This window comes from Aphanomyces invadans, assembly GCF_000520115.1.
Source record: "Aphanomyces invadans strain NJM9701 unplaced genomic scaffold supercont1.1, whole genome shotgun sequence".
In the NCBI taxonomy this organism is placed as follows: domain Eukaryota; phylum Oomycota; class Saprolegniomycetes; order Saprolegniales; family Verrucalvaceae; genus Aphanomyces; species Aphanomyces invadans.
In genome coordinates, this window is record NW_008580146.1 from 1,840,924 (window position 1) to 1,865,260 (window position 24,337).

At 55.8% G+C, this 24,337-nt stretch overlaps 9 protein-coding genes across 15 annotated transcripts; 4 read left to right on the forward strand and 5 right to left on the reverse strand.

Annotated features, from left to right (window-relative positions):
- Window positions 1-29: 29 nt before the first annotated feature.
- H310_00566 lies at window positions 30-5,307 on the reverse strand. 2 transcript variants are annotated; one of them, XM_008863392.1, is made up of 23 exons: window positions 5,205-5,307; window positions 4,920-5,162; window positions 4,631-4,860; window positions 4,415-4,578; window positions 4,223-4,352; window positions 4,067-4,170; window positions 3,938-4,015; window positions 3,746-3,889; window positions 3,344-3,671; window positions 3,246-3,289; window positions 3,041-3,199; window positions 2,908-2,983; window positions 2,685-2,851; window positions 2,441-2,608; window positions 2,183-2,359; window positions 2,006-2,106; window positions 1,749-1,947; window positions 1,462-1,704; window positions 1,186-1,371; window positions 937-1,140; window positions 803-884; window positions 699-757; window positions 30-638 (listed from the first exon to the last, which is right to left on the reverse strand). In XM_008863392.1, exons 1-23 carry the CDS (start codon window positions 5,258-5,260, stop codon window positions 57-59), a joined length of 3,924 nt encoding a protein of 1,307 aa, XP_008861614.1. In that variant the 5' UTR covers window positions 5,261-5,307; the 3' UTR covers window positions 30-56. The 2 variants fall into 2 exon arrangements, with proteins under 2 accessions (XP_008861614.1, XP_008861613.1); XM_008863391.1 differs by having other exon boundaries at window positions 2,908-3,199.
- Window positions 5,308-5,686: 379 nt separating this feature from the next.
- On the reverse strand, window positions 5,687-7,508 carry H310_00567 (hypothetical protein). Its single transcript, XM_008863393.1, has 2 exons — window positions 6,901-7,508; window positions 5,687-6,853 (listed from the first exon to the last, which is right to left on the reverse strand). Exons 1-2 carry the CDS (start codon window positions 7,309-7,311, stop codon window positions 6,059-6,061), a joined length of 1,206 nt encoding a protein of 401 aa, XP_008861615.1. The 5' UTR covers window positions 7,312-7,508; the 3' UTR covers window positions 5,687-6,058.
- H310_00568 lies at window positions 7,394-10,858 on the forward strand. 2 transcript variants are annotated; one of them, XM_008863394.1, is made up of 14 exons: window positions 7,394-7,918; window positions 7,963-8,107; window positions 8,167-8,404; window positions 8,451-8,473; window positions 8,571-8,741; window positions 8,795-8,838; window positions 8,888-8,920; window positions 8,980-9,135; window positions 9,183-9,311; window positions 9,366-9,575; window positions 9,627-9,761; window positions 9,804-9,877; window positions 9,930-10,404; window positions 10,477-10,858. In XM_008863394.1, the coding sequence occupies exons 1-14, from the start codon at window positions 7,559-7,561 to the stop codon at window positions 10,810-10,812; spliced, it is 2,529 nt and encodes an 842-aa protein (XP_008861616.1). In that variant the 5' UTR covers window positions 7,394-7,558; the 3' UTR covers window positions 10,813-10,858. The 2 variants fall into 2 exon arrangements, with proteins under 2 accessions (XP_008861616.1, XP_008861617.1); XM_008863395.1 differs by lacking the exons at window positions 7,394-7,918; window positions 7,963-8,107; window positions 8,167-8,404; window positions 8,451-8,473 and having other exon boundaries at window positions 8,486-8,741.
- On the reverse strand, window positions 10,842-12,366 carry H310_00569 (preprotein translocase, SecY subunit). Its single transcript, XM_008863396.1, has one exon. It carries the CDS (start codon window positions 12,346-12,348, stop codon window positions 10,927-10,929), a length of 1,422 nt encoding a protein of 473 aa, XP_008861618.1. The 5' UTR covers window positions 12,349-12,366; the 3' UTR covers window positions 10,842-10,926.
- A 304-nt stretch (window positions 12,367-12,670) lies between these two features.
- H310_00570 (hypothetical protein) lies at window positions 12,671-15,866 on the forward strand. 5 transcript variants are annotated; one of them, XM_008863401.1, is made up of 11 exons: window positions 12,676-12,872; window positions 12,918-13,121; window positions 13,174-13,352; window positions 13,394-13,455; window positions 13,525-13,716; window positions 13,768-14,053; window positions 14,109-14,781; window positions 14,851-15,217; window positions 15,264-15,359; window positions 15,463-15,604; window positions 15,675-15,866. In XM_008863401.1, exons 1-10 carry the CDS (start codon window positions 12,702-12,704, stop codon window positions 15,504-15,506), a joined length of 2,274 nt encoding a protein of 757 aa, XP_008861623.1. In that variant the 5' UTR covers window positions 12,676-12,701; the 3' UTR covers window positions 15,507-15,604; window positions 15,675-15,866. The 5 variants fall into 5 exon arrangements, with proteins under 5 accessions (XP_008861620.1, XP_008861623.1, XP_008861621.1 ...); XM_008863399.1 differs by having other exon boundaries at window positions 12,676-13,121; XM_008863397.1 differs by having other exon boundaries at window positions 15,264-15,604.
- Window positions 15,867-15,908: 42 nt separating this feature from the next.
- H310_00571 (hypothetical protein) lies at window positions 15,909-19,132 on the forward strand. The gene is made up of 10 exons (XM_008863402.1): window positions 15,909-16,100; window positions 16,155-16,355; window positions 16,403-16,590; window positions 16,639-16,706; window positions 16,757-16,957; window positions 17,015-17,282; window positions 17,332-18,025; window positions 18,076-18,445; window positions 18,501-18,844; window positions 18,902-19,132. The coding sequence occupies exons 1-10, from the start codon at window positions 15,930-15,932 to the stop codon at window positions 19,076-19,078; spliced, it is 2,682 nt and encodes an 893-aa protein (XP_008861624.1). The 5' UTR covers window positions 15,909-15,929; the 3' UTR covers window positions 19,079-19,132.
- Window positions 19,133-21,266: 2,134 nt separating this feature from the next.
- Window positions 21,267-21,575, reverse strand: H310_00572 (hypothetical protein; the record flags this gene model as incomplete). Its single annotated transcript, XM_008863403.1, has 1 exon — window positions 21,267-21,575. One exon carries the CDS (start codon window positions 21,573-21,575, stop codon window positions 21,267-21,269), a length of 309 nt encoding a protein of 102 aa, XP_008861625.1.
- A 385-nt stretch (window positions 21,576-21,960) lies between these two features.
- On the reverse strand, window positions 21,961-22,382 carry H310_00573 (hypothetical protein; the record flags this gene model as incomplete). Its single annotated transcript, XM_008863404.1, has 3 exons — window positions 21,961-22,005; window positions 22,066-22,332; window positions 22,374-22,382. The coding sequence occupies 3 exons, from the start codon at window positions 22,380-22,382 to the stop codon at window positions 21,961-21,963; spliced, it is 321 nt and encodes a 106-aa protein (XP_008861626.1).
- Window positions 22,383-22,943: 561 nt separating this feature from the next.
- H310_00574 (hypothetical protein) lies at window positions 22,944-24,337 on the forward strand. Its single transcript, XM_008863405.1, has one exon. The coding sequence runs from the start codon at window positions 23,040-23,042 to the stop codon at window positions 24,240-24,242; it is 1,203 nt and encodes a 400-aa protein (XP_008861627.1). The 5' UTR covers window positions 22,944-23,039; the 3' UTR covers window positions 24,243-24,337.

Below are 24,337 nucleotides of genomic sequence, written 5' to 3' on the forward strand. Positions count from 1 at the left end.
AAGTGAAACGCCGCGAGAACATGCGATAGATAGGATGGATGAGGTAACGAGTTCGATCAAGTTGTGCTATCTGCGCCAGAACGAACGAGAGCAGTGGACTCTGGCGATTGCGTAGCTGGCGAAGCATGTAGAAGCTTCTTCTGCGCTGCCAACGGACGCCGCTTGCGCTTGGTCTTCTTGGTGGATTTGTCCGAGTAGTCGGAGGGCAGATCGACTTTGACTTGGTACACAACGTCGTCGGCCGGCGACGTATCCACGGTACCTAACGGCTTGAAGATGATCTTATTCCCGCTCGAGTCCTCGTCGAAAGCTCGAGGCTTTGGCTGCTCGACAACTGGTTCGACCTCTTCCTCGATCACTGCCGCAGGCGCATCCGCTGGCTTGGCCTGTTGAAGCGCCAGGCGAAGCATGTACAGTCGCACGTCTTCCTCCGCGATCCACGCAACCAATTCATCGTACCCGTCAAGCGGGACATGATGGATGAAATCCCACGGTCTCTTTCGGTCCTGGTCGATTTCGCTGGGCCACACGGAGGGAAATTCCCCGTCGCCATATTCGATACGCTTGTGGTAGTAGTTGTACAATTGGCGACGAACGTGGTGCTGCCGCTTTCCGTGGTCGTGAACTCGAGCAAAGCACTGGCACCGTATATTCGACCGATGAATCAACAAGTAGCGGCAGAGATGGATTGGTTGTACCTCAGGGCAAAAGTATTCGCTGCACGTACTGCACTCGACCGTCGCGGACGCGTCGACCTCTAGGCATCCAATGGTACGTCGGCCCGACGCGATTGGAGACGTACCGCATTGAGCGCACGGCGGTTGAGGCTGCAGCGACAGCACTTCGCTCGGCATTCGCCACCGCACGTCCCCATTGATTTGATTCTACAGCATTCACGCGTGAGGAAATGTGCAGGATGGGAGTCGAGGCTCGTACGTAGTAGAACGGGGCGCCCCAGCCCATCCCATGTGCGTTGTCCGTGTCGATGACTTGTTTCCATCGGCACTCATGTGCCAGCTGAAGCTGGGCGTAGACATGTCGTGCACGATGGCGGCGGAATTGATTCTGCACCAGCCCCGCGGCCCAAAACAACATGGCATCGTCTTGTTTCTTTCTCTCCAGTAGCATGGCCATCTGAGCCTACAACGTCTTTCAGTTTGAGCTCATCAAAGCAAGCCACCGCACCCTCGCTCTCTGAATTGCCAATGCGTTACGCCACCATCGCTGGAGCCGCCGGGCTCCAGCCAACCGCGCCACGTTGCCACTTCGGCGGACTTCCGCTTCCCAAACGCGGTTCCTGTACGCCAGTCGTTTTCGCCAACGTTGTTGGACCAGCGCTGCGGCTTCTTCCTGCTCCTGCCGCTCCCGCGCCTGTTCCAAAGCCCCGTTAGTCGAGATTTCATTTTCTGGGAACCTGGGAGAGCTAGCGTTGAGTTGCCCGAGGGTGGGGGATGGACGTACCATTCGAAGGGCGCCCATGATGCTCCGGCCTTGACGTGCGCGCCACGCGCACTGCATTTTGGTCGCAGCGCGATGCAATTCAGCAAGGTGGTTCAGCCGCTGACGGAACTTTCGTCGAGCGATGCGCTGGCGGTACATGCACTGCAACCGAATGGCAGCATGCTGCCGTTGGGCCTGTTCTTCGAGCTCGGCCTGCCGCCTTGCTGCGGCGACCTTCCTTGCCTGGCGGCCTCGCATCAATGCCTACAACGTCATGAATGTAGACAGAACCTTTCCAGGGAGCGAACCTGCAGCTGCGTGGCAGACGCAGCTTCTTCAACACGGTTGGCGTCGCGCATGGCTTTGGCGAGTTTGAACTTGCGACGGCCGTCAATTCCCCGCCACCGACGCTGCATTTTCGTCGCCGCTTCATGGCGCTTCTTCGTCCATCGTTGCTGGGCTTTCCTTGCGACTTGCGCGATGCGGGCGCCGCGCACGGCCCGATACCTTGGGAGGGTTGGGTTTCGTTGGATGGTAGTGTTTGTTTCGACGTATCAGGACGCACCGGCGCTGGATGACCACCGCAAGCTCTTTCGTTCGCTTTAGCACGAGATCTTCATATTCGTGCAGTGCAATTTGCTTGGACCGGTATCGTCGAAAGCTCCGCTGCGCCGAATCGAGTCGTCAAGTCCCCAGCATTGTGTCGGTGGCTGTGACGTAGTCCTGTCTGTCCAGGCCCTACCTGAATTACCATGGCAGCTCGATGCCGTTTGTGCAAGCCGAGCCGTTTGACGGCAGCTCGCTTGCGCGCACGGCGGCCGCGCCACTGGCTTTGCAGCCGACAGACGACGTGGTGCCGCAGGGCTTCTGCTTGTTGTCGTCCGAACTCGCGTCGTGCTTGACGAAGGCGATACACGTTCTGAAGCGTACGTCGCTCGTGAGTCAGGTGTATAGTGACGAAAGACGATGGCATGGTCAAGCACCCAACAGATCGGCACACCTGGATCTTGATGGCGGCAAGACATAGCTGCCCAGACTCGTCCATAAACCGTCGTTCTTTCGCTCGATGGACTGGAAAATATCCCATTTCGTAGGGCGTCGCTCGGCACACGGTATACTTCCACGACGTTTTCAGCGACGACAGAACCCTCGTCGAAATCCCACAGCCCTATGACAAGAGGTGTGCGATCCAGTGTGGCTTCAAGACGGAGGAACGAGGCGTGAAGGGCGAGCAAGTGGCGTACCAAAACGCTCAAACGAAGCAAGAGGGGGCACGAGAGCGCCGCCCGATTCAAAAAGTCCTCGGTCACCAAGGGACACCCGTTCAAGATGAGTTGCTGCAACACCGACGACGTCGATCGAAACGACGACACGAATGCTGACAGTCCTGCGTCGGTGATGTGGGTGCAACCTACGCGACGTCCGCCACGTGACTTGGGCGGTCGACCCCCCCCAACGATCACGCACCGGAGAGATTGAGGACGACCAACTGGTCGGCAATTTTGTGCAAGTAGCGCAGACCGTTGTCCGTGATGCGGTCGCACTGGGCAAGAATAAGTTCGTTAACGAACGACGACCAGCGACCAATGTCCTGCACAACGGCGTTGGTGCACTGCTCGATCGCTGTAAAGTTGATATGTTGTAGCGCACGACACCCTTGTAGAATGGAGGAGAGCCCCGTGGGGGTGGCTTTCACGCATCCCCGCAAATTGATGCGCTTCAGGGCCTTGCAGTGTGCTCCAATGGTTTGAAGGGATCGCTAGGGCCGGATGCCAGCCTCCTCCATGCATGATGATGGGCAGTACCTCCACAATCTGGAAACACCCCGACACGTCCAAGTCCGTCAAAGCTACCGTCACGGCGAAGACAGACGAGGATATAGAGTCGAACACTTGATGCACACCTGGGCACGACAGAGCGACCGCCTGGAGACCCTCAAGGCCAAATTCCCTCTTGACTCCGTCCGAGACCAGATAGAGCTGCTTGAGATGTAGCAAAGACAACTTGGGGCATCCATCGGAGAGAAACCGAAGCCCGACGTCCGAAATGTTCTTGACATGGTTGACGTGTAGGCATTGCAAATGCGGCGTGTGCGTGCCCAGCGCCCGCATGGCCACGTCAGTGAGCTTGAATACGTGATTCAGGTTGAGGCTGGTCAGGGAATGACATCCTTCTGCCAGCCAACGGACCCCGACGTCCGAGATGAATGTGCATCCAGACACATTCAACGTCTAGCAAGAGATGTTGTGAAAGCCGACATATCGTTGCCGCCCCTCGCCCCAAGTGGTGCGACTGCTTGCCCCACCTCCAACCGCGGACAATGTTGGCCGAAGCTCAGCAGCGCCAGGTCGGTGATTCGCTCGTTGAGGTGCCCCTTCTTGGACGATACGTTGAGCCGTTCGAGACGTACACAATGCTCGGCCAGGTAAACCATGCCCGAGTCCGTCAACTAGACGTATCTCGGTTCATGCAGACCACGCGAGAGTCGTGAAGTCACCTGGGGGCACGTCGACAGATCTAGCTCCACCAAGCGCCGGCACCGTAGCGCCATGGATTTGATCGTGTCGTCCGTAATCTGTTGGATCCACTTGTTTCGTTCGAGCATCGAAAGATAACTCGAGCCTACCTGAACGCATGCCGACAGATCGACGTGGGTGAGGTGCTCAAAATTGTAAAATGCCCGGACGAGGACCCAGTCCTCCAAGTGGGGGCAATCGGCCAGCACAAGTCCTACACGTGCCGAAGATCACGAAGCTCCACATCGAGCCGAGAGGATCATTACGTTGCATGCCATGACAGTGATCGCTCACAGCCCCGAGCCCCGCGCCCACGATGCCGGCACACCCCGAGATGTTGAGACTCGTGAGCTTGGAGCAATTCAGCGCCAGCGTCCGCATGCCGGCGTCCGTCACCTACGCAAATGGCGATTCCTTCATCCCCGAGAAGACGTCCATCATGGTCTCGAACACGAAACCTTGCACGCGTAAGCAATCTCCAAACTCTCGAGGGCAACGACTGTTTTGGCGACAGCAATGAGGCCGACATCTGTCAAAGCTTCGATGCCATTTGCGATGATGCTTTTTGTGCACCCCTGCAACGCGATGGGCGGGCTCTTTGACTGTCGACCACCAAACACATCTGCGGCCCACGTGCATCAAGCAACGAACCGTGTCAACAGACCGAGTCGTACTGCTATGAACGTTCCGAAGTCGGTGGTTGTGGGCTGCGATCTTTTGAAAAGTGTCGTCCGTCGCAGCGAGTGTCCACGCAGATATGTGAATGTGCACTTGTTGAAGCAACTGGACGGGAAAGAACGGGATCGAGGCGTCCATGGAGGGGAAGGCTGCCGCCACGCCGCCATTTGCCAACGCGTTGTGGGTGATCTCTTTGATGGGCTGGGACTCTGCCGCTGTGCGACACCTATACAAGCTTCCCTTGAACGCACCATTGCAATTGCCCTTGACGGCACCAGTTCGTACCTCCAAGCGAATTTGACTGGCACGGGGTGGTCGCGTTGGTCGTCTGGAGCGTCGAGTGGAGTGGGTTCTTGGTTCGTGGCTCTCGACCGCGAGACTGCCGTGCTGAGTCCTCTGCGCTTCCATTCTTTCAGTTTTGCGACAGGATGACGCGTGATGGCTTGCGTTTTTGGACGGCGAACGGGATCATCGAGCTTCTCGAGAAGCGGAAGTGGTCGTCGCTTCTTGAGCTGCCGCCGTCCTTGCCTACAACGTGCTCTGTCATCCATCATGACAAGGACAACGTACGGTCGACGGTGATCGAGCGCCGTGACCTCCCGGTAGTAGTCGTCGAGGAGCCCCATGACAACGCCACGACATGAAATGCCCGTTGCAGTTACACTTGGTGCCGTGTAACTGAAGAGTCGCCATGACCACTCGATCTACTTGGGGTGCACAGCTTACAATGCCGTCGGGCCTAGCGTACTTTTTGCGCTGGTGTGCTTGCTGCTCAACGTCCATGCAACGGAACTCGGGAGTATTTCGCGCGACTCAAGGACGTATTGCCTCCCATCCGAAGTTCGTCCCAAAAATAGCGTTCGAGGCACCCTGGCCTTTGCCCTGCCACGATAAACACAACCAAATCTCTACAGCATGCGCCCACTGCGGGTTCTCTTCATTATACAGCTCGTAGCGACCGCCCAAACGAATGGCCAGAACGAGGGGTCCATGACGGAAGCTGGATGTTTCGTCTGCGCTCTCCACGGCAAGTGCGACTTGGCCATCGACAGCCAACGTCCAGGTGCATTCTGTGGTTTCTTTACTCGCCCCCATCTCGCTCTACCGCAGCCGCAAAATCAATCGGCATGCTGCTGTCCGGTCGATTTGACTTGCCACGTCGGGGTGTTTACGTGCACGTGCCTGTCCCCGTCCACAAAGCCATGGAATCCGTTCACGGTGACGGCCGACGCGCTGTTGGCCATTACGTTTGCCGCCATCGTTCTTGCCGTGCTCTGCATCTTCTCCACAACACTGTGTTGTGTGTACAGCGCCTATCGGTGTTGTTGCCACCCCACCGACAGCGTCGCCATCTCGATCGGCGACGACACACTGGTCCAAGTGGACACGCTTCCACCAGCGGACGTAGCAGACGGGCCAAGCAATCAAAGCACGAGCTGACCGCGAAGGTGAGGCGGCCGGCGGCCCCCGATCACGAAAAAGTCATCTTGACGCCATGCACAATCGACGTCGACAAATCCTACGTCCTCCATCCATTTCAAGTGGGAGAACAAACTAGCTTGCCCGACGTGGTCGCCCAAAAGGACGTGACCATTGGGGCTGAGCGAGTTGAACATCAGCTGGAATACACGTTTGTGCTCGGCTTCTTTGTCATTCCGGCGCGGCGGCGTCGAGGACGACGGGTGGCAGTCGTGGGCCGGGCGTTCCACGAGAACGTGGACGGCCAGGGACGCGACGATCACGTCAAAGGGGGCTTTCCGCAAGATGGAGATCTTGTTGAGGTCTGCGACGTGGAAGCTGATGGCACGGGAGGAAGACGAACTCACGGTCGCGCGCAAGCGCTGGACGGCGAGGTCCAGGCGATCCTTCGCCCCATCGAACAGCACAATCTCTATGTCTGGGTACGCAGCCAACACTTTCTCCGAGCACGCCCCACTTCCCGCGCACAAATCGGCCACGCGATGGGAGGGTCCAATGGGCGGCATTGCCCACACAATCTCGTCCAACATGCGCGGGACCAAAGGCAGGCGGCGCGTAATTTGGAGATCATACCACCGTGAATCTCCCCAGAATCCACTTGCTGCGTCTCGATGGCGCAAAAGGTTGCGTGTCCAAGACGTCCCGCTGCCGTCAGCTTCACCCGAGAGGCCAGTATCGTGAGGGCGTTTGTCCCCCCGTCGGCAATCATCGAGAGTCGCTCCATGTGATGTCTCCAAGTCCTAGCCAACAGGCATGAAGCGATGGTACGTGCATGAGGGAAGTCCACCTGGACGGCTTGTGCTTCGATCGACGATATGTCGACACTCTCGACGTCGTCGTCCGTCTGCAATGCGTGGTTGTGATTCAAGTTCATGCTCGTGATGTAGACGCCGCCCGCCTTGCGCACGTTGGCGTTCACTGAAAAGATACACGTCGTATCTGCTCGTTCATCTTCTTGCTGCGCTGATTTGAGCTTTGGTCGACACGCCCACTTCGCGTTCGACGTCGTGCGGTACATTTGCTTCACGACGAAGCCGTGTTTGAGCGCGAATGCGTCCAGCGTCTTCTTCAAGCTGCTGAGATTCGAATGGTCCACTTGCAGGGGCTTCTCCATGTGCTCCGCATGCACATCTTCCATGTCCACGGGAAGCGGAATGAGCCTGTGGACGACCGCGTCGCGGATGTACGCCTCGTTCATGGTTGTCTAGTTATCCGGATAGCGTCCCGGGGTTTCAACGACATCGTGGAGAAACAACCGCCGCCAGGGTCCCCGATGAGCGCGCCATCTTTGCCGCTCCTTGAGCGGGCAGGTTGCCTGTGGGCCTCAAAGAACACTTCATCTACTCGAATGATTGCCCTCCCCTCCTTTAATGCTGGAAGAATATTCATTTCCTCTGAAACCGTGGGAATAACGTCGGAGCACACCGCTTCAAATTGCAGGCATCATGAGCACCTTCCGACACCGCCGTCGCAAATCCGTGCTTGTTCCAGTCAACCCCAATGTGTATTCCAACCAACGACGAGGATCAGAAGTGTCCTACATGCCCAAGTCGAGCTTGGCGAAGGTTAAACCGACGGTCATGGCGCGATACTCGTCCGACTTGCTTAAAGTCGTCGAAGGGGGGTCGTCCGCGTTCTACTCGGTGCACTTCGAATTCGCGACGTCTCCCACACATCCCATCATTGTCTCGCCCATGACGTCCGCACACACGCTGCGTATCTATCCCTCTGTGATCAAGTTCAACCCGGACAACGCGCACATCCCGCAGTTCTTTCGCGTGAGCGTTCTCCATGAGACCGACGACGTACGTCATGTTGTTCTGGCCTTGCGCTTACGCTCCTCCGACAGGACACGATGGCGCCCATGACGCTCGAGCACTCGGTCCAGAGCATCGACGCATCGTTCTGCGGCCAAGCAGTCCAACACATGCCGAAAACCTTGACGGTCAAGATCTTCCACGGTGGCGGCAAGTACCTCATGTCGACGGGCGACGGTAAGCGCTGCAGTTCCCGTTGCTCTGCAACTACCTCCAGTCAACATAAAATTCCTTAGCAACGTACGGCAATCTCGGGCAAAACACATTCGATCCGAAGTACGAGTTTGGCGACGTGAGCTTCCGCCACCTGTACGTGAGCGGGCGCAAGTCGTCGGTGTCTGGGTTCGGGAAAACCGGATCGGCGCGGTCCACGTCTCTGTGCGAGAGCGTCCACGTGACCATGCTCAGTGATATCGCATGCGGCAGCCATCACGCGATGGTGGTCGACGCGAACGGCCGGCTCTTTGCCTTCGGGTGCGTCCATCCCGATCATAAAAGCGTGCTAATGTGCGACGGCTAGGGATTCGAGTCGGGGCCAGTTGGGTACGATGCAATCGTTGGTATCGTTGGCAGACAGTTGGCAGACAGTTGGCTGGCTTCACGATGGCTGGTGAAGTGCCACACTTGACGGAGTTTGCAGGACTCGGCACGCTGCGGCCAGTGGCGAAACCAGAAGTTTGGAACGGCATCGACATTGACGGTCGATTGCACTCGAAGCTCATGGACGTTGCGTGCGGCGCGGCGCATACTGTTGTCATCACGGACGACGGCGAATTGCTGACGTGGGGTGACAACGACAGCGGGCAACTCGGTGCGGCGTCTATCGAGTGCCAAACGGGTCGCCCATCACAGCGCATTGTGTAGGGGTGCCACCAAAGCAAGTCCAGTCCCTGGTGCTGCCCAAATTAGTAGGATGGCCGGAACACTGTTTCGAAAGCTTGACAAGTGCTCATGTAGTTGCCATGGCCGCTGGGCCATAAAGTCATCCACGTACAAATGCCAAGAGTTGTTTGTTGGGAAGGTTTTGTTTCAAATGGACACGACTGTAGATGGCGTGTGGGCTCAAGCACACTCTGGCGTTGTTGGACACGGGAGCGGTGGTGTCTTGGGGTTATGGCAAGTCGGGTGCTCTTGGCCATGGGAACCGAGAAAACGTGGACAGCCCAAGGGAAGTCTTGTCGTTGCGTGGAATGTCTGTATTTCAGGTACGATAGCACATTCGATCGATCAGACCTGCACCTGGTGTGGCCAGGTGGCTTGTGGCGACATGCACTCGGCAGTGGTGCTCAATTCTGGCGAGCTGATCACGGCAGGGTGGAGCGAAAACGGCCGCCTCGGTCGCGTCAAGTCACTGGACGTGTGCGGGTGCACATTTGAACGGGTACGGAGTCTCACGCGTTGTCGCCGTGTCATCTCTGAACGTGGCAGGTGGTAGGTCGACCTAAAGGGCAAGCTGTGCAGTTGGGTGGCGTGCGGCGGGGCCCATACGATGTGCCTGACTGACCAGTACGAAGTGTTTGCATTTGGAGCCAACACGTTTGGGCAACTCGGAGTGGGCGACTGCCGCGATCGCGCGTACCCTGTCGAGGTTGTCTTCTTTCGCAATGTTCGTGTTCACCACGTCGTCCTGGGCAAGTTTCACTCGGTGCGACATGAACAGTCCCCCGCTGCCACGTGCGTGATGAGTGAAATGTAGATGGCCATCTCGGACGACCGGCTGCTGTATGCGTGGGGGAACGGGGAGCAGGGGCAGTGCGGCCTTGGTGCATTTCCCCACATTTACATGTTGCCGCATTTGGTGACATCGATTCTGGGATGTCCTGTCTTTCAGGTGGGTTTAGTGGACTGGCTGACTCCATGACGAGCACCTTAGGTCGCCGCGGGAGACGCATTCACACTGATTTTGACGAGCAATACGCCGGCATCGGTGAAGGAGCTGGCTGGACGGTGCGTCGAGTCGTCATCTGCATTAAGAGAGGACCCATCACTGATGTTGTAGAGATGAGCATTGGCGACTGCGACAGCAGCACCTCATCACGACCGACAAAGCCCACCGTGAAGCCGTCCAAAAGAACTTGGAGAATAAGTCGCAGGAAAAATTCCACGCTACCTTGCACGCGAACAATTCGTTCCTGGCAGTGCTCCAGAAACTGCACCAGTCGTCCAACTTGGCGCTTGCGAACGGCGCTATCAAACTGACGGCACCACCATCCCCCGACACAATCGCGGCGGCTGTCATGCGGTCGGGGCTTTGCCGCCAGCGGAGTCTAGAAAAACTGCAATTTGTCGTGGACGCATCGACGCTGGCACAAGTCCACGATAGGATTCACTCGCCTTGTCCAAGCTTCGCGACTTCCGTTGGCAACCATCATGTCCACAAGACCTCAACCCATGATCACGTTCGCACCACCAAGAGCATCTTAGCTCAATCGCCTAGCCTTCAACGGGCCCTCAAGTCGGCCGCCTCACTCCAGGTGAATGTGCATGAGTTGAACGTCCTCTCTGGAAATTGACAAGTTAACATCGTTTTTGTTATTTGTGGGCAGCGCCCACGCAGTGGCCTTGCAGCCTGTGTCGGCTCGCCTCGCCGCCCCCAGCAAACGATCCAAGTCATTGCAACCGCCACGCCATCCACGCCGGCCGCGACGTCTCCAACTGTTAAACCGCAATGGCTTCTCCAGCAAAGGCAGGTAACGAGGCTGCGGCTCGCGTCCCAGCGTCCTCGTACGCCTCCACCCACCTACACCACCGTCGACGAGCCCGAGTCCAACAATGTCTCCGAGGTTCTTGAGCAGCGTATCCGCCCGCCATCGCCTCCTCCAGACTACAACGCGAGTGTCGTGGCGCTGCTCGGGCTGCAATGCATCCAGCCCGCGTTATGAGGGATGGAGGCGCATCCCACGAAGTAAAATGAGAGAAACTTTGGCATTATTGTATATGTTGATTCCACTCCGGCCATGGGGGGCTCGAGTCGTCCTAACGCCCTGTCGGAGAGTCTATGAAAAGCCCAGCAACGATTGCAGGTCGGCTTGCTCCCGTGCAAATGCTTCGAAGTACTGGTAGATGATCGTGACGGCCAAGAGGACGCCCGTGCCGGACCCGATCGCGCCCAAAAAGTCCGACACAATCACCAACGCGCCGACCGCGACACCGCCAAAGGTCGCCGCCACGGGGATGTATCGATTCAAGACATGGACGAGGGATGTGTCGCGGTGGCCCTTCATGACCATCTGCTGGTCGCGGAGTTGCTTGGCCACGTCGCGCGACGACGAGCCGGAGATTTCAATCCACACGCTCGCAAAATAGGCCGACGACCCAAGGACAAACGCCACGTACACCAACGCACGGATCGGATCGTACAAGATGGCCGCGGCGCTGCCGGGCGCAGAAATGTAGTAGGCGAGGCCGCTGATGGGGATCGCTCCAGTCGTGCCATCGACGTCGGCCCACACACCGATCAAGCGGATGAAAATGTTATCGCCAAACTTCTTGAAGAGCAATTGCGACGCAAAGTAAAAGTTGGACACGAGCGCCGTTTGCAAGATGATGGGCATGTTGGACGTATAGAACAACTTGACGGGGAACATGCCTTGTTGCGCACGGAATTTCGCGTACTTGATGGGGAGATCGATGCGGAAACCATGAACGTACGTGATGAGCACGAACATGAGGATGGTCGACAGCACATTGGTCACGTTGGGCAAGTTTTGGCGGTAGAGGGCTTCCTTGATGGCGTTCAACTTGTTTTCGCGGGTGAACAGCACGTGGAAGAACGCAATTACGGCGCCGTGGAATTCAGTGCCACGGCCAGTCACGATCGAGACGGGGGCAAACGTGTCCCACACAATGTTCTGGCACACGTTGGTCGCGATGAAGAGTGACACACCCGAGCCAAACCCGTAGCCCTTTTGCAGCACTTCGTCCAACGCAATCACGACCAACCCGGCGACGAAAAGTTGGAGGATGATCAAGATCGCGCAGGCCGCACCAATTTCGCCAATGCTGCCGTACATACCGGCAAACACGTACGCAGTCGCTTGCGCCAACGTGATGAAAACGGCGACGAGCTTTTGTGCACCGCTGAACAACGCACGGTCTTCTTTGTTGCTTTGGTCGACTTCGAGAATACCAGAGCCGGCCAAAAGTTGCAAGATGAGACCCGACGACACAATCGGTCCTACACCGAGTTCCATCAACGTTCCGCGATTCGATGCCAAGATCGCGCGCATCCAGTACAGCGAGTCGCTGGCCGAGTTATTCTTGATGCCGTAAAGTGGCAATTGGGAGCACACAAGGAAGATGAGCAGCACAACGACAGTCCACACGATCTTCTCGCGGAACGGAATGCGTCGGTCGGGTGTGATGACGTCAGGGAGGACGCTCATGAGCGGACGCAGGACTTGCAGGAGGCGCACCATCGTTGTTGACTGGTGACGAAAAATCCAAGGTGGCGCTCAACACGAGGGGTCGGCAATCAAGGACGTGGACGTAGGGGTGGCTTTTGATTGGACAAAAAGATGCATTTCAGCCAATCGACGGCCCTCCTAGGCATTTCCTGTAAAGACGCTGAAGGGCGGCGGGCGTGGGGCTAAAAATTCAGCCAATCAAAGCGTTGAAACCGCAGTCGCGCGGCATTTTTGTGATCATTCCAGCCAATCAGAGCGAATCTCTTCAACCGAGGCACTTTCCCTTGTATTAGTGACCTCGCCCCCTCGTGCTTCAGTTTCACAAGCCAATTCAGTTACGAACAGTTTGCCAGTGGCGGGGGCACATGCCGATGACGTTGCCAGGACTGAACGACGAGACTCGACGAACATGCTTGAATGCCAAGTGGGTCGCCGACACTGTCGCGTCGACGGGACTGAACCCTGCGGAGCGAGACGAGCAGGGGCGCCGAGTAAATTGGTTCTTGCAGCCGGCGTTGAAGCATCGCCGGTTCACGGTACGCGCGGAAGCGAGGAAGCTCAGGTTCATGGAGAGCGAGTAGATTGCCGACCCGAGGCAGATTGGTGCGTTCAATCCCAGTTGTATTCCAGCGGGCCACGTCTTCCACGGCGTTGGCGAGAAAACATTTCCGAATGGGTCGATTGCAGACCCGGGGACGGTTGAAGGAACGTTCACGATGGAGCTGTCGAGCTGGCCATCGCAAGCCCTCTCAACGACCGTATTGGCGATTCTCATTCAGGAAGTGGTGAAGTCGGCAGGCTAGTGGAATTTGTAGCGGATTCACTCGCGTGTTCTAGGTCGGGTTTGACGTATCTATCTTTGAGGCCGACGACAGCATGTACGCGGCGGAACGGATGTCGTCCAAAGGCAGGGGCATATGCACCCCGACGCACATGAATGTCGAGGTGGACACCGTCATTGCGATCAGCCCATATGCCAACCAAACAACATCTTCCAGCATCGGATACACTTCCCAGTACGATCACCACGTCGACCCTCCAATCACACTGTGTACAGAATCGGCATCTACACATTGCGCAGTAACGTCATGACGGCGTTAAAGGGCGATGCCGCGGACGGTACGTGGCGAGCAACCTTACATCCTGTGCACCAGACATGAAGCGTGATCCGAACTGGTGTTTGGGTAGGGTTCTCGCGATCGTACTCGGCAGAATTCTGGCGGGAGTACGTCCAAAGCACGGAACTTGTGGAGTTTTACTCGATCCAGCAAACGCTGAACCTCACACGGATCGCTCGACCCGAGGTATGCCCTGACGGGATGATGGGGTGCCGAAATGGCTGTGAAAAGAACTCGGCATGCACCGCCGCGGAGGCCAAAGGTGCGCTGCACATCGTCGGTCGATATCGATGAACAATATTGCTGGCTGTAGGCGAGCATTGCGTAGTTATCGCCATGATGACGCCCGACGTGTACCCGGGGTACGCGCAGGCCATGGTGGCGAATTGCCTCATCCCGGCGTACTATTGCTTTGCGGGGTACGATGGCTTGAACGAATACGTGATGGACACGATGGCCGCGAACGGCACGATCTTGTTTTTCCATTTTGAGCCGGACATTTTCCACTTTGACAACGTCGGCAAGTTTGCGCGGGTGGCGTTCCCACCGACGGACCCGGAGCGAGTTGCCCTCTCGCGGGGGGTATTTGGAGTGTTGGGGTATCGATCGATCGACCTCCAGGCCCCCCTTCGACTCGTGACCCATTCGACTTAGGTATGGCATGCCGACACAGAATCCCGTCGACGTCGACTTCCCGGATGCGACGCTCATGAAGACCTTCCCTGCATTTCTCGACGACGACGAGCACCTCCACCAGTTGCTCACACGGTTCCAAATCACGGCACGGCGAATGACCACGTTGCTGGGAAACTATTCCGTCCACCGGCGAAACAAAGCCGTGACGAACCCGGTCTTCACGACCGCGTGCCAGTGGGTTCAAACAAACTTCCGCACGTGGAGCGCTTGGATAGACACGTTGCCGCTGTGTACGATTCACCTCCACATGAACTACACGATTGCCGAAGTCAACAACGGGACAGCGAGGCGCGTCACGTTTCAGTGGATTCGACCAGACCCGGACAACGCGTCGCTGCCTTACGTGTGCGAGGGCGGGATGCTGGAGCTTCCCCGGCCACTCTTTTCGAGCAAGTCGGCCAAGTGGCTCAAAAATAACTTTGCCAAATGGAACGATTGGCTCGCCACGCCACCCCCGTGCGACCGCTCCCACTACAGCTACTCCATCGATGCCTGCAACCAAGAGTCACGACGCCAAGTGTCGTTCTTTTGGGTCGTGCCCGGGGATGGTGGAAGTCTCGAGTGCGTTGACGGCATTTCGCTCCCACCGACGACCTCTGTCTCGTGCGACTACGTCCCCACGTCCTCCTCGGTAGATAGTGTTCCGTGTAGCGACACACCTCGTACATTTCCCTGACGGGTCCGTCTGGTCCTTCCGTAGGCATTCCAAGGCATCACGATGCTGAGCTGCATTATCTTTTCGCTACTGCTGATCTGTGGGATTGTCATCGTCGTGTTTCGCGAAAAAGCCGTCGTGAAGCGGTCTCAGTGGCCGTTGCTCGTGCTCATCGTGATCGGCGGTATGATCCTGTGCGTCGACATCATCCTGGGGGCGTATCAGTCCACGGACATGATCTGCGGCAGCCTGTTAATTTTGGATTCGCTGTCGTTCTCGATGATCTTTGTCGCGATTTTGGTCAAGTGCTTGCGTGTTTACTTGGTCTTCAACAACAAAGCCATGAAGAAAATCACCGTGTCGCTGTGGAAGATGCTCAAGTTGTACTCTCTCATCGTTACCATCGACATTGGTAGGCAACTCTGCCCCATCCACCCTCATGACGTTTCCTTCGGTAGGCATCGTCGTGGTGGGGCTTTTGGTCGACTATCCCAATGCCACGATATTCACGACCCCCGCGACCGAATTTGACGGGGACGTCGATCATGTCACGTGTAAGTCGACGGGGTTGGTGTTTTCCGCGCTCTCTTTGTTTTGGAAGATTCTCATCGTGGGGACCGGGCTGTATTTTGCCTTTTTGATCCGCCACGCCGACAGTGACTTTCAAGAAACCAAGTGGATCGTCGCGTCGGCGGTGGTGATGGTCGTCGGCGGGATTGTCATGATTCCGCTCATGTACATGACCATGTCGACCGCGTTGAGCTTCACGTTGCGATCGCTCGTGCTCTTGTTCGGGATGGTACGTGTGGCTTGCACACACAATAGTGTGCTTGGGCGTGTGGGCTCGGTAGGCTGATGGATGTGTACAGGTGCTCGTGATTGCGTTCATGGTGATGCCCAAGCTCTGGCGGCTCGGCAAGATCAAGTCGACGTCCGCCAAGACCCCCGCCGTCAAGAATTCCGAGCAACTTTCGTCCGATGCCATCCATGTCGAAGACAAGACGACGGGAAAAGTAGGAGCGAAACGGTGAACAATAATGTCGTCCTTTTTTGTTGTGTAACCGCCACGCGTTACGCACGTGACCCTTGAACACACAGTCGAATACTCGTGAAACCGATCGGACATGGAGGCGACGCAACCAGGTCGCTACGAACGCACGCGTAGGACGTGCCTCACCGACGCGTGGGTTGCCGCCACGGCCGCAAGAGCCAAACTCAACCCTTACGCCAGAGACGATCAGCTTCGTCTGGTGTACAAAACGCTCCAACCAGCATTAAAATATCCGCGCTACCAGGTACGGACGAATACACATGTCGAAACTGGTGCGATGGCAGCACTGTCGCCGTAGGTCGTCGACCCACGGCAACGGAATGGGTACGATCCAAAGTGCGGCGCCCGAGGCATCCTACATGGCGTTGGCGAGCGAGTTTATGCAAACGGGACCGTGGCCTACCGCGGCGTCATCAATGGAACGTTTGTGGTTGAAGTCACGGCAAAACAGAGCCAAGCGATCGCGTCCACGATTATGTCGATCCTCGCGCAAGAATCGGTACGACCTCGATGTGATTCGACTCGCGTTGCTAAATGGGATGGCAGGTCGGGTACGATGTGACGCAATTTGAGACAAGCGACACGACGGGTGTGTTCGAGCGCATTTCGCCGACTGGACAGGGCAAGTGTACCCCCACCCACGCCAACGTCGAAGTGTACACGCCAGACAAAACGCAGATTTCCCGACTTTTTACCAACTCGAGCATCTCCTCCGCCGTTGGCTACAATGCCCAGTCTGGCTGCTCCGCACGAGCACTTGCATCTGACTGCTGTGGTTGTAGGAGTGGCCTCTACACACTCAAGGCCAACGTCAACACAGCTCTCCAGGGCCGCAACGCCTCTGGCGGTGGTACGTCGCCCCACTCGCGACCCCACAAGAACCTTAGAGTGTCTGCTTAGTGTTGTTCTCACGTCCGTATTCGGCGGACTATTGGCGCGAATACGTCCAAAGCAACGAGCTCATCAACTTTTATTCCGTCCAGCGAACCCTCAATCAAACGCAGATTGGCCGGTCGCAGATGTGCCCCGACACGACTCCAGGCATGACGTGCCGCAACGGATGCTCCAAGAACACACACTGCATCACTGCCGAAGGCCAGGGTACGTCGACAGAGTTATGACAACCTTTCCACTTGGCTTGATGCATGACACTGCCAGGCAAACCATGCCTCTTGGTGGGGATGATGACGCCGGCGCAAGACCCCGGGTATTTTGAGGCGCTCCTGACCAACTCCAAGATCCCAGCCATGTTTTGTTTTGCCGGGTACGCCGGACTCAATCAATACGTCGTCGACACGATGCGCCAAAACAAGTCGATTGTGTTTTACCACTTCGAGCCGGACGTGTTCCATACCGACAAGAAGGGCCTCTTTACGCGCATCACGTTCCCCCGCGCCAACTCCACTGCCACAACGTCGTGGACGACGTACGAAGGCTCGGTGCATGATTCGAGCGGGCACATGACTTACTTCTAGGAACGTGAACCTCGTATCGACCGACTTTCCCGCGTCGCCACTCATGAAATATTACTCGGACACAATGGTGCACAACCCGACGCTGTTGAACTTCCTCACGAATTTTGCACTAACACCCCTGGACATGACGAACCTCCTGGCGTCATATGACACGCTTCAAAATGACCCGACCGTCGCCGATCCGCTGTTTGCAACTGCGTGCCGGTGGGTGCAACAAAACTCGCGGACGTGGCGCGGATGGATTGAGCGGCTGCCCCTTTGCACGTTGGAAAATCATTTGAAAGTCACGATCACTGACTCGTTCGACAACATGACCACTCCCGTCAACACGTCCCAGATTGACTTCCGAACGATCTCGTTTGCGTGGTTCAACCCAAACCCCGACAACGCGACCGAGCCATACTTGTGCGACGGCGGAATCATCACGGTGCCGCCGCCGCTCAAGACGAGCAGGTCGGTTGAATGGCTCATGGAAAACGCCGACGAGTGGCCCCTGTGGATGCACACCAAGCCGCCGTGCGAAAGGCTTCACTACAATTACACCATTGGGCCGTGTACGCCTGACTCGACACGTCCCGTGACGTTCTTTTGGCGCCTCCCCGGACGTGTGAACGGCAGCACCGAGTGCACGGGCGGCATTGCGTTGCCCGGAAACCTCGTTGTCGAATGCGACTACATCCCAGTCGCAAGCCCCGTACGTCGATCCAGTCTTTGTTCGACGCGCTCATTGCAACACACGTGTAGGTGTACGAAAGCATCACGATGCTGACATGTATCGTCATCATGTTCCTTGTCGTGTGCGGGATCCTGGTCGTGGCATTCCGCAAACGGTCAGTTGTCAAGCGAGCTCAGTGGCCGCTGCTGTTGCTCATCGTTGTCGGCGGCATCTTAATGTGTGTGTATATTATCCTGACGGGGGGCGAGCCCACCGATGTGTTGTGTGCCGCCCGCCCGATCCTGGCGTCCTTGGCGTTCTCGGTCACATTCACGGCGATTTTCGTCAAGTCACTCCGGGTGTACTTGCTCTTTCTCGCTGGCGAGAACCGGAAGAAGATCAAAGTCACGCTGTGGAAAATGATAAAGCTGTACTTGGTCATTGTGGTCATCGATACTGGTACCGCCATCGTGTCGTAAAGACATCGACTTACTTCGGCGAGATCATATCGTAGGGGTCGTTGTCATCGGTCTGCTCGCAGACTTTCCACACCCAGCCATCTCGATCGCCGCTGCCAAGACTTTCGACGGCACCGTCGACCACTACATGTGCCATTCGTCCACGTTTATCTTCAAAGCCATGACCATCTTCTTCAAAACGCTGGTCCTGATCGCGGGTAGCTACGTGGCGTTCCTCATTCGCAATGCCGACGCAGACTTCCAAGAGTCGATGTGGATTTTGGCATCGTCGGTTGTGGTTGTGGTCGGCGCGATGATTCTCACCCCTGTGGCATACTTCATGGACTTGGACGCGTCCTCGATCTTTGCCATCGTGTCTGGGGTCGTCCTCTTTTGCACGGTACGCTGCTGCGTCATGACTGACATCGTCCACTGAGTTGACGTGGATGGAGCACAGGTGCTTGTTGTGGTGCTTATGCTGGGCCCCAAGTTTTGGCGCTTGCGCAACACCCGATACGCCATATCCACTGTCAAGGGCGCGTCCACAGATGCCGGTTCCACGGTCAAAGGTGAACGCGCATCGAGTCAGGTGTCGTCCGACGTGGCCCCTGATAGCGGGGCCATTTTAAAGTGATCAACGCTTCACTGTTTGGTGCTTGTTGGTGCCAAACACTGTTGTCGGCCCTCGCCTTTGAACTCTTTCTCCAGAGCCATGGACGGTCACGTTTTTCATGCAAGGATTTCGTCCCACGATGTAAATCGAGGCATTGATGGACTACGCGAATCATCACGCATGGACAGGGATGACTCGGACATGCATGGCGTAGGGCAAGTGTTTGCCATGGAAACAAAACAACCGTAGGGTTTTCGCTCGTCCTTGTTGGTGGATTCCCACGTGTGATATGTATTGGAGGATCCACACGTGTCGTTTCGGGGTAAGGAAACCAAGAGTGGCGGAACACAAGGGCTCTTATGTATGCCAGTGTGACCAAAATTGCAGTCGATGGATCCGTGATGTTGTCGGGACACTTTCATGAAATCCATGACAACAACGTTTAGCCCGAACGTTGGAGAGAACTGCATCTGAATTCATGTAGAGGGCTCTAGATCGCCCCTTCAAGCTGGGCTTGTTTCCTCACAATTGCATGGATGGAGCACGATTTAACGCCCGCTTAATGAGTGCTCGTCCCCCCAAAAAGATTCTATTTCAATAGATTTCGCGGAAAACCAGCCATCTCTGAGCCATGACACGAAAACAAGTACCATTTGCACGTTCGATTCCCTGGCATCTCACTCGCGTTCAACACGTCCCAGGGGACAATTGGCGGTCCCTGAAATGAAATTTAGGGGTGATCTAGCATATCATCACAAGGCTACTCGGGGATCAAACCCGGGACTTTGTGCCTGCAAAGTCTAAGCGCAACAAGTGCGCCAGCAAAGCACTTTTCTACTCAGGCCGCAGCCATCTAGAATTTGTACTTGCCGTACAGCTGTGTGAAAAATGGCATTTCATCTTGTTCTCAGCACGCACGGTTGAGCGTTGGAAGGGAGGATGGCGCGCTGTGCAAGCTCGACCGTGGAGCCATTCGTGGGCCATGGTCGTATGAGGTGCCAATTTGAGTGGGTCGCGCGATTCGTTGTTGTGCCAGCTAGACTCTTGGAGATACAGTATGCCGACGCCTGTTTCGTCCAACATGTCACTTCAACAGTTTATGCAGCAGTCACTGATTGGGTAGTTCGGTATGCATGTCTAAATCTGATTGGTGGAATGTAGGCCTTAAGTGTGATTCAGCCCGTCCGTCGTCTTTGGCTTGTACTTGGTCGACCCCATCCGTCCCGGGCCATACATAGGGAATGGCTGGCTAGGGACGCTATTGACGTATTCAGTTGTGATTTGACCTCCACTAGATGTTCCACTTGGTTCTAGGCGGGAGTGAAAACTCTCACGGTAAAGAGCTGGCGTCGGCATGGATCCAACTCAACATAGCACTTTCCAGTCCCCTAAGCTGCGTAATTCACAGTCAACATAAGCACTTGGAGAACCCCGAGCACGTGTGCTCCCCCCTTTTTGCACAAGTAAATCCCCCAAAATTTCAACACTTGGCAGCACTCCAACAAGCTCGAGTGTCGACGACACATGTCCAACACAATTGGAGGAGTTTCACAACCCCCGACTCCGACGATTGGTGGCGCACGATTTTTTCGTCACGACCGAGACGGTCCTCCAACACAGTTTCGAAAGAACTGGTTGCTTGCCTTGACTCTGAAGAGAGTGCAGGGTTTCGTCACATCTAAAGAGTCCAATTCACACAAAATCGGTTCAAATCACAAATTTGGAAAAATGCGATTTCATGGGCTCAAATTTAGAAAGTATTGGTTGTGAGAGTGGAAGTGTTTTTCCCAAAGTACGCTCCTCAAGGAAGTACGAAGTACAAAACACTCACGCTCACCCGAATATACTAAACCATCTATAGTTAATAGTTTAGACACATTTTGAATTCTTATTCTGCGAGATCTCATTTGATTTGGGGTGGTGGAAGTACTTGGATCGAAACCCTGCGGGAGTGGCAGTTTTTGCAGTGATCATCTAATGCGTTTATTGTTGTCTCTTCGTCGAGTTCTTTGGTTGTCTCGGACGATTTCGTGTGCACAGACAGCTACAACTTCCAAATCCAAACAACGCCATGAACAGTAAATCAAGTTGTCGCTTTAGATAAAGCGCACAGTTTGCTATTGCAACGCCGCTTGAAGTGGTTCTACGAAGAGCTTCTCTTCTTAGGTGCCTCCATCGTTAGATGCATCCTTACCCGTTGTTAGCTCAATTATGTCAGCCACAAAAGCCGTGATGTTGGACACCGACTTTGACGAGATGGTGTGTCAATGCGTACTTGTACAAATACACAGTCTGAAGCGCTTCCGTAGCACCGATAGATCAACTTGCGTCTGGTGCCTGTCGAATGACGGCGATGGTGTCTCACCGTCCCTGGCATATGCCCACATTCTGGGCCCAAGGCTGGCGCAGCTCGCTGTGCCTGTGCAAGACATGCGCCAAGATGTACGATTCGTTGGGGTGTCAGTTTTGCTGGAAGAGTCCGACTCATCCTGTTCATGTCCGCCCGCGTAGCCACCATCGTCGGATCTAAATTGGACTTGCAGCACCGTCGACGTCGAAAGCGCTGACCACGTGATGGACTGCACCTCGCGTCTTGCCCTACTTCGTGCACAACTCGTGAGACCTGCCCCTTTCATCGTGTTCGCACTCCTTGTCTGGGTCAGTGCTCTGAATCGAACTCTAACCTGGTAATTACGACGCTGTTATACTTTCGATGTAATTAGAGTCGCTTGCTTCCATCAAATTCCACTCGTTACCAGATGCCAGCCGCGCGTCGGTACGTCGAGGCACGACAGCCAGTGTCGGAAGTAGAAGTGAAGGTCTCTTGATCGAGTTTGAAAGCTGTATTGACAGAATCTACCGACCCGTCGACGAGGTAGTACAAGGCATGGATGGGTTCGACGCTAGGATTTTTGGAACCGCCCCGCATGGGCGAGGGTGCGAACGCCCTAGTGCGGTTGGTAGTTTTCTTTGTTCAGGACGAGGGTATCAACAGCGAGGCTACTTACCGCCGTGAACGGGACGTTGGACCCGAAGAGGACGATCGGGTTTTCGTCCAGCGTCGCCGCACCGTGCTGTAAGACGATTGACCCTTTCAGCGACGGCGACATCACCTTCTTCGGGTTAAATTTTCCCACGGTCCACTTGAGTGTCTTGGTTGAGTCGTCAAGAGAGACCGCTGTGGCCGTTGATCTTGACGCTGACTTCGCAATGCAGCAGCCATGGCTGTCCTCGATTGAGTCGATTTCTTCGACCACGTCAGAGTAGATTTCCTTCTACTGATGACGAGTCTACACAACGACATGGCGACTGGTACCTGCGACATCTAACAGGAACGTGACCTATGGGATTTCTCCCAGAGCTGGAGACCTGCACGAAATGATACGATTGAGTAGTTTCGACACATGTCCAACACAATTGGAGGAGTTTCACAACCCCCGACTCCGACGATTGGGCCCTCATTAGATGTGATCGAGTTTTTTGCTCCTGTGAAGATCGCGCGCTGAAAGGTCCACAAGGGATGCTTGGTGCCTGTGCAATTGCTCGAATGCTTCAAGTTGCCGGAATAGATCATTTGTAATAACCGAGACAATTTTCTTACAAATTTGCAGTAACATGAGAGGACGATGTTTTCCAATCCAACATGAGTCTAATGCAATGAACACCTTGGCTACGAATCCTAGTTGTGCATCGTGGAGCTTAGCCACTTGCAAGAGTATAAGCTTGCATGCCGTTTGCCTGCATCTTGCATTTGCACCAACGCTGATCTGTTCCGCCAGGCACGTGGCATAGATAGGATATTTTTGTCGCAGAACCTTGGTTTTGTGCGACGCCCCCTACCCCTGAGGCAAGTCAATTTCACCGATTATGCATTGGTATTTCGATTGCGGCTCGAAAAAACCATTGCCTCTCAAACGTTACCTTTGGGGCGAATTATTTACCCCACTTGGTGGATACATTGACACCTCACTCTTCAATTGTCATGGTTCAAAGTGTTTCGTTGCTGGCAGCGGCGTGCGCAGTCGGCCAAGTGTCTGCATGGGGCATGACCCGAGTCCGCACGATCCAAGCCCGCGTCCAAGGCGTCGCGCCCGAGTATGACGAGACCCATAAGCAGTGGGTCGCGCCGTATGGCAAGACCTTTGAAGACAAGTGGCGTGCATCCATGGACAGTGTCAACACTGCGAGCGTGGAAGGTGCATTGATGTACGTTCAGTCCGAAGGGATCATCGACGGCCCCGAAAAGCCATACTGTGACCGCAAGAACAAGATGCAGTTCGTGTGGATTTATGACATTGAAATCGCCCAAACGAACGCGTCCCTTGCCGAATATGACTCGGACTGGGGCGTGTACCCCGAGTACTGCCCGTTCGTCGCGCTCGATGGCGGCAAATGCTCGGCCATGTGGGAGAACTCAACTTACGCGCTCTTGCCCGACGTATGCAACAAGTTTGCTGGCTTGGCGGGCCAAAACAACATCGGGCCGTGCGTTGGCGGTGAAGACCGCACGAACCACCCCAAGGCGCCGTACCCTAACAACATTTGGTTTTCATTCCCCAACTCGTGCTTCACTAAAGGATTCTCCGGCAAGACAGATGCGTGCCGCGCTGCTGAGAAAGGTGGGCTCTGTCCCTTCGGCACCCACCCCGACGGCATCACGTGCACGTTCTCGGCCCAAGTGTTGGGCTACCTCAACCTGGACGACCTCGTCGGCATCACCGCATTGACCAACCCCAACACGGGCAAGCCGTACGTGACCCGCAAGGAATTCTGCGAAGCCGGTGGCGTTGAAACAGACCTCCCCTTCTGGCAGGACCCGCTCGACCCCGCGGCCAATAACGCCCGCTCGGACATGCTCATCACGATCTACCAGTCTCTTACCATATATGACCCGAGAATGACGCCTCTCCCCAAACTGGCGACCCTCACGTCCGAAAACCCCAAGTGCTACGAAAACTCGCGACGATGCAACTCTGGATGCCGCCGAAAGCTGTATGCGCAAGTTTGTGAAGCATGCTCGTCCGGCGACGACTGCATCAAGAAGCCCGACTCGGTCGAAGGCGTGCCTGTCTTGGAGAAGTCGCTTCCTCCGTCCGCTTTGACCACCATCGTGGTCCCTGCCACAACGACCACCGCAGCTCCCACCACGACGGCGTACAAGACGTTTGCCACGCACGACGCCTGAAAGCGGAAGCAAGTGGAGAGTAGCACGTAGAGTAAACGTAGACATGTCCAATTCACAGTACTGTAGACCTCCGTATCAAAGGTTGAATTCCTGCC

What these genes read in the sequence shown, in the direction of transcription:
- H310_00571 (XM_008863402.1), top strand. Translation starts at nt 15,930, where the DNA reads ATGGAGGCGACGCAACCAGGTCGCTACGAACGCACGCGTAGGACGTGC. An exon ending in CGATCCTCGCGCAAGAATCG is followed by an intron (nt 16,356 to 16,402) that starts GTACGACCTCGA and finishes ATGGGATGGCAG; the next exon opens with GTCGGGTACGATGTGACGCA. An exon ending in CATCACTGCCGAAGGCCAGG is followed by an intron (nt 16,958 to 17,014) that starts GTACGTCGACAG and finishes TGACACTGCCAG; the next exon opens with GCAAACCATGCCTCTTGGTG.
- H310_00570 (XM_008863397.1), top strand. Translation starts at nt 12,702, where the DNA reads ATGCCGATGACGTTGCCAGGACTGAACGACGAGACTCGACGAACATGC. An exon ending in CGATTCTCATTCAGGAAGTG is followed by an intron (nt 13,122 to 13,173) that starts GTGAAGTCGGCA and finishes CGCGTGTTCTAG; the next exon opens with GTCGGGTTTGACGTATCTAT. An exon ending in GGGGTATTTGGAGTGTTGGG is followed by an intron (nt 14,054 to 14,108) that starts GTATCGATCGAT and finishes CATTCGACTTAG; the next exon opens with GTATGGCATGCCGACACAGA.
- H310_00567 (XM_008863393.1), bottom strand. Translation starts at nt 7,311, where the DNA reads ATGAACGAGGCGTACATCCGCGACGCGGTCGTCCACAGGCTCATTCCG. An exon ending in TCGAAGCACAAGCCGTCCAG is followed by an intron (nt 6,854 to 6,900) that starts GTGGACTTCCCT and finishes CCTGTTGGCTAG; the next exon opens with GACTTGGAGACATCACATGG.
- H310_00569 (XM_008863396.1), bottom strand. Translation starts at nt 12,348, where the DNA reads ATGGTGCGCCTCCTGCAAGTCCTGCGTCCGCTCATGAGCGTCCTCCCT.
- H310_00568 (XM_008863394.1), top strand. Translation starts at nt 7,559, where the DNA reads ATGAGCACCTTCCGACACCGCCGTCGCAAATCCGTGCTTGTTCCAGTC. An exon ending in CAACGACAGCGGGCAACTCG is followed by an intron (nt 8,742 to 8,794) that starts GTGCGGCGTCTA and finishes CGCATTGTGTAG; the next exon opens with GGGTGCCACCAAAGCAAGTC. An exon ending in AGTCGGCCGCCTCACTCCAG is followed by an intron (nt 10,405 to 10,476) that starts GTGAATGTGCAT and finishes ATTTGTGGGCAG; the next exon opens with CGCCCACGCAGTGGCCTTGC.
- H310_00566 (XM_008863391.1), bottom strand. Translation starts at nt 5,260, where the DNA reads ATGGGGCTCCTCGACGACTACTACCGGGAGGTCACGGCGCTCGATCAC. An exon ending in AACATTGTCCGCGGTTGGAG is followed by an intron (nt 3,672 to 3,745) that starts GTGGGGCAAGCA and finishes ATCTCTTGCTAG; the next exon opens with ACGTTGAATGTGTCTGGATG. An exon ending in TTGCCGCCATCAAGATCCAG is followed by an intron (nt 2,360 to 2,440) that starts GTGTGCCGATCT and finishes CGTACGCTTCAG; the next exon opens with AACGTGTATCGCCTTCGTCA.
- H310_00574 (XM_008863405.1), top strand. Translation starts at nt 23,040, where the DNA reads ATGGTTCAAAGTGTTTCGTTGCTGGCAGCGGCGTGCGCAGTCGGCCAA.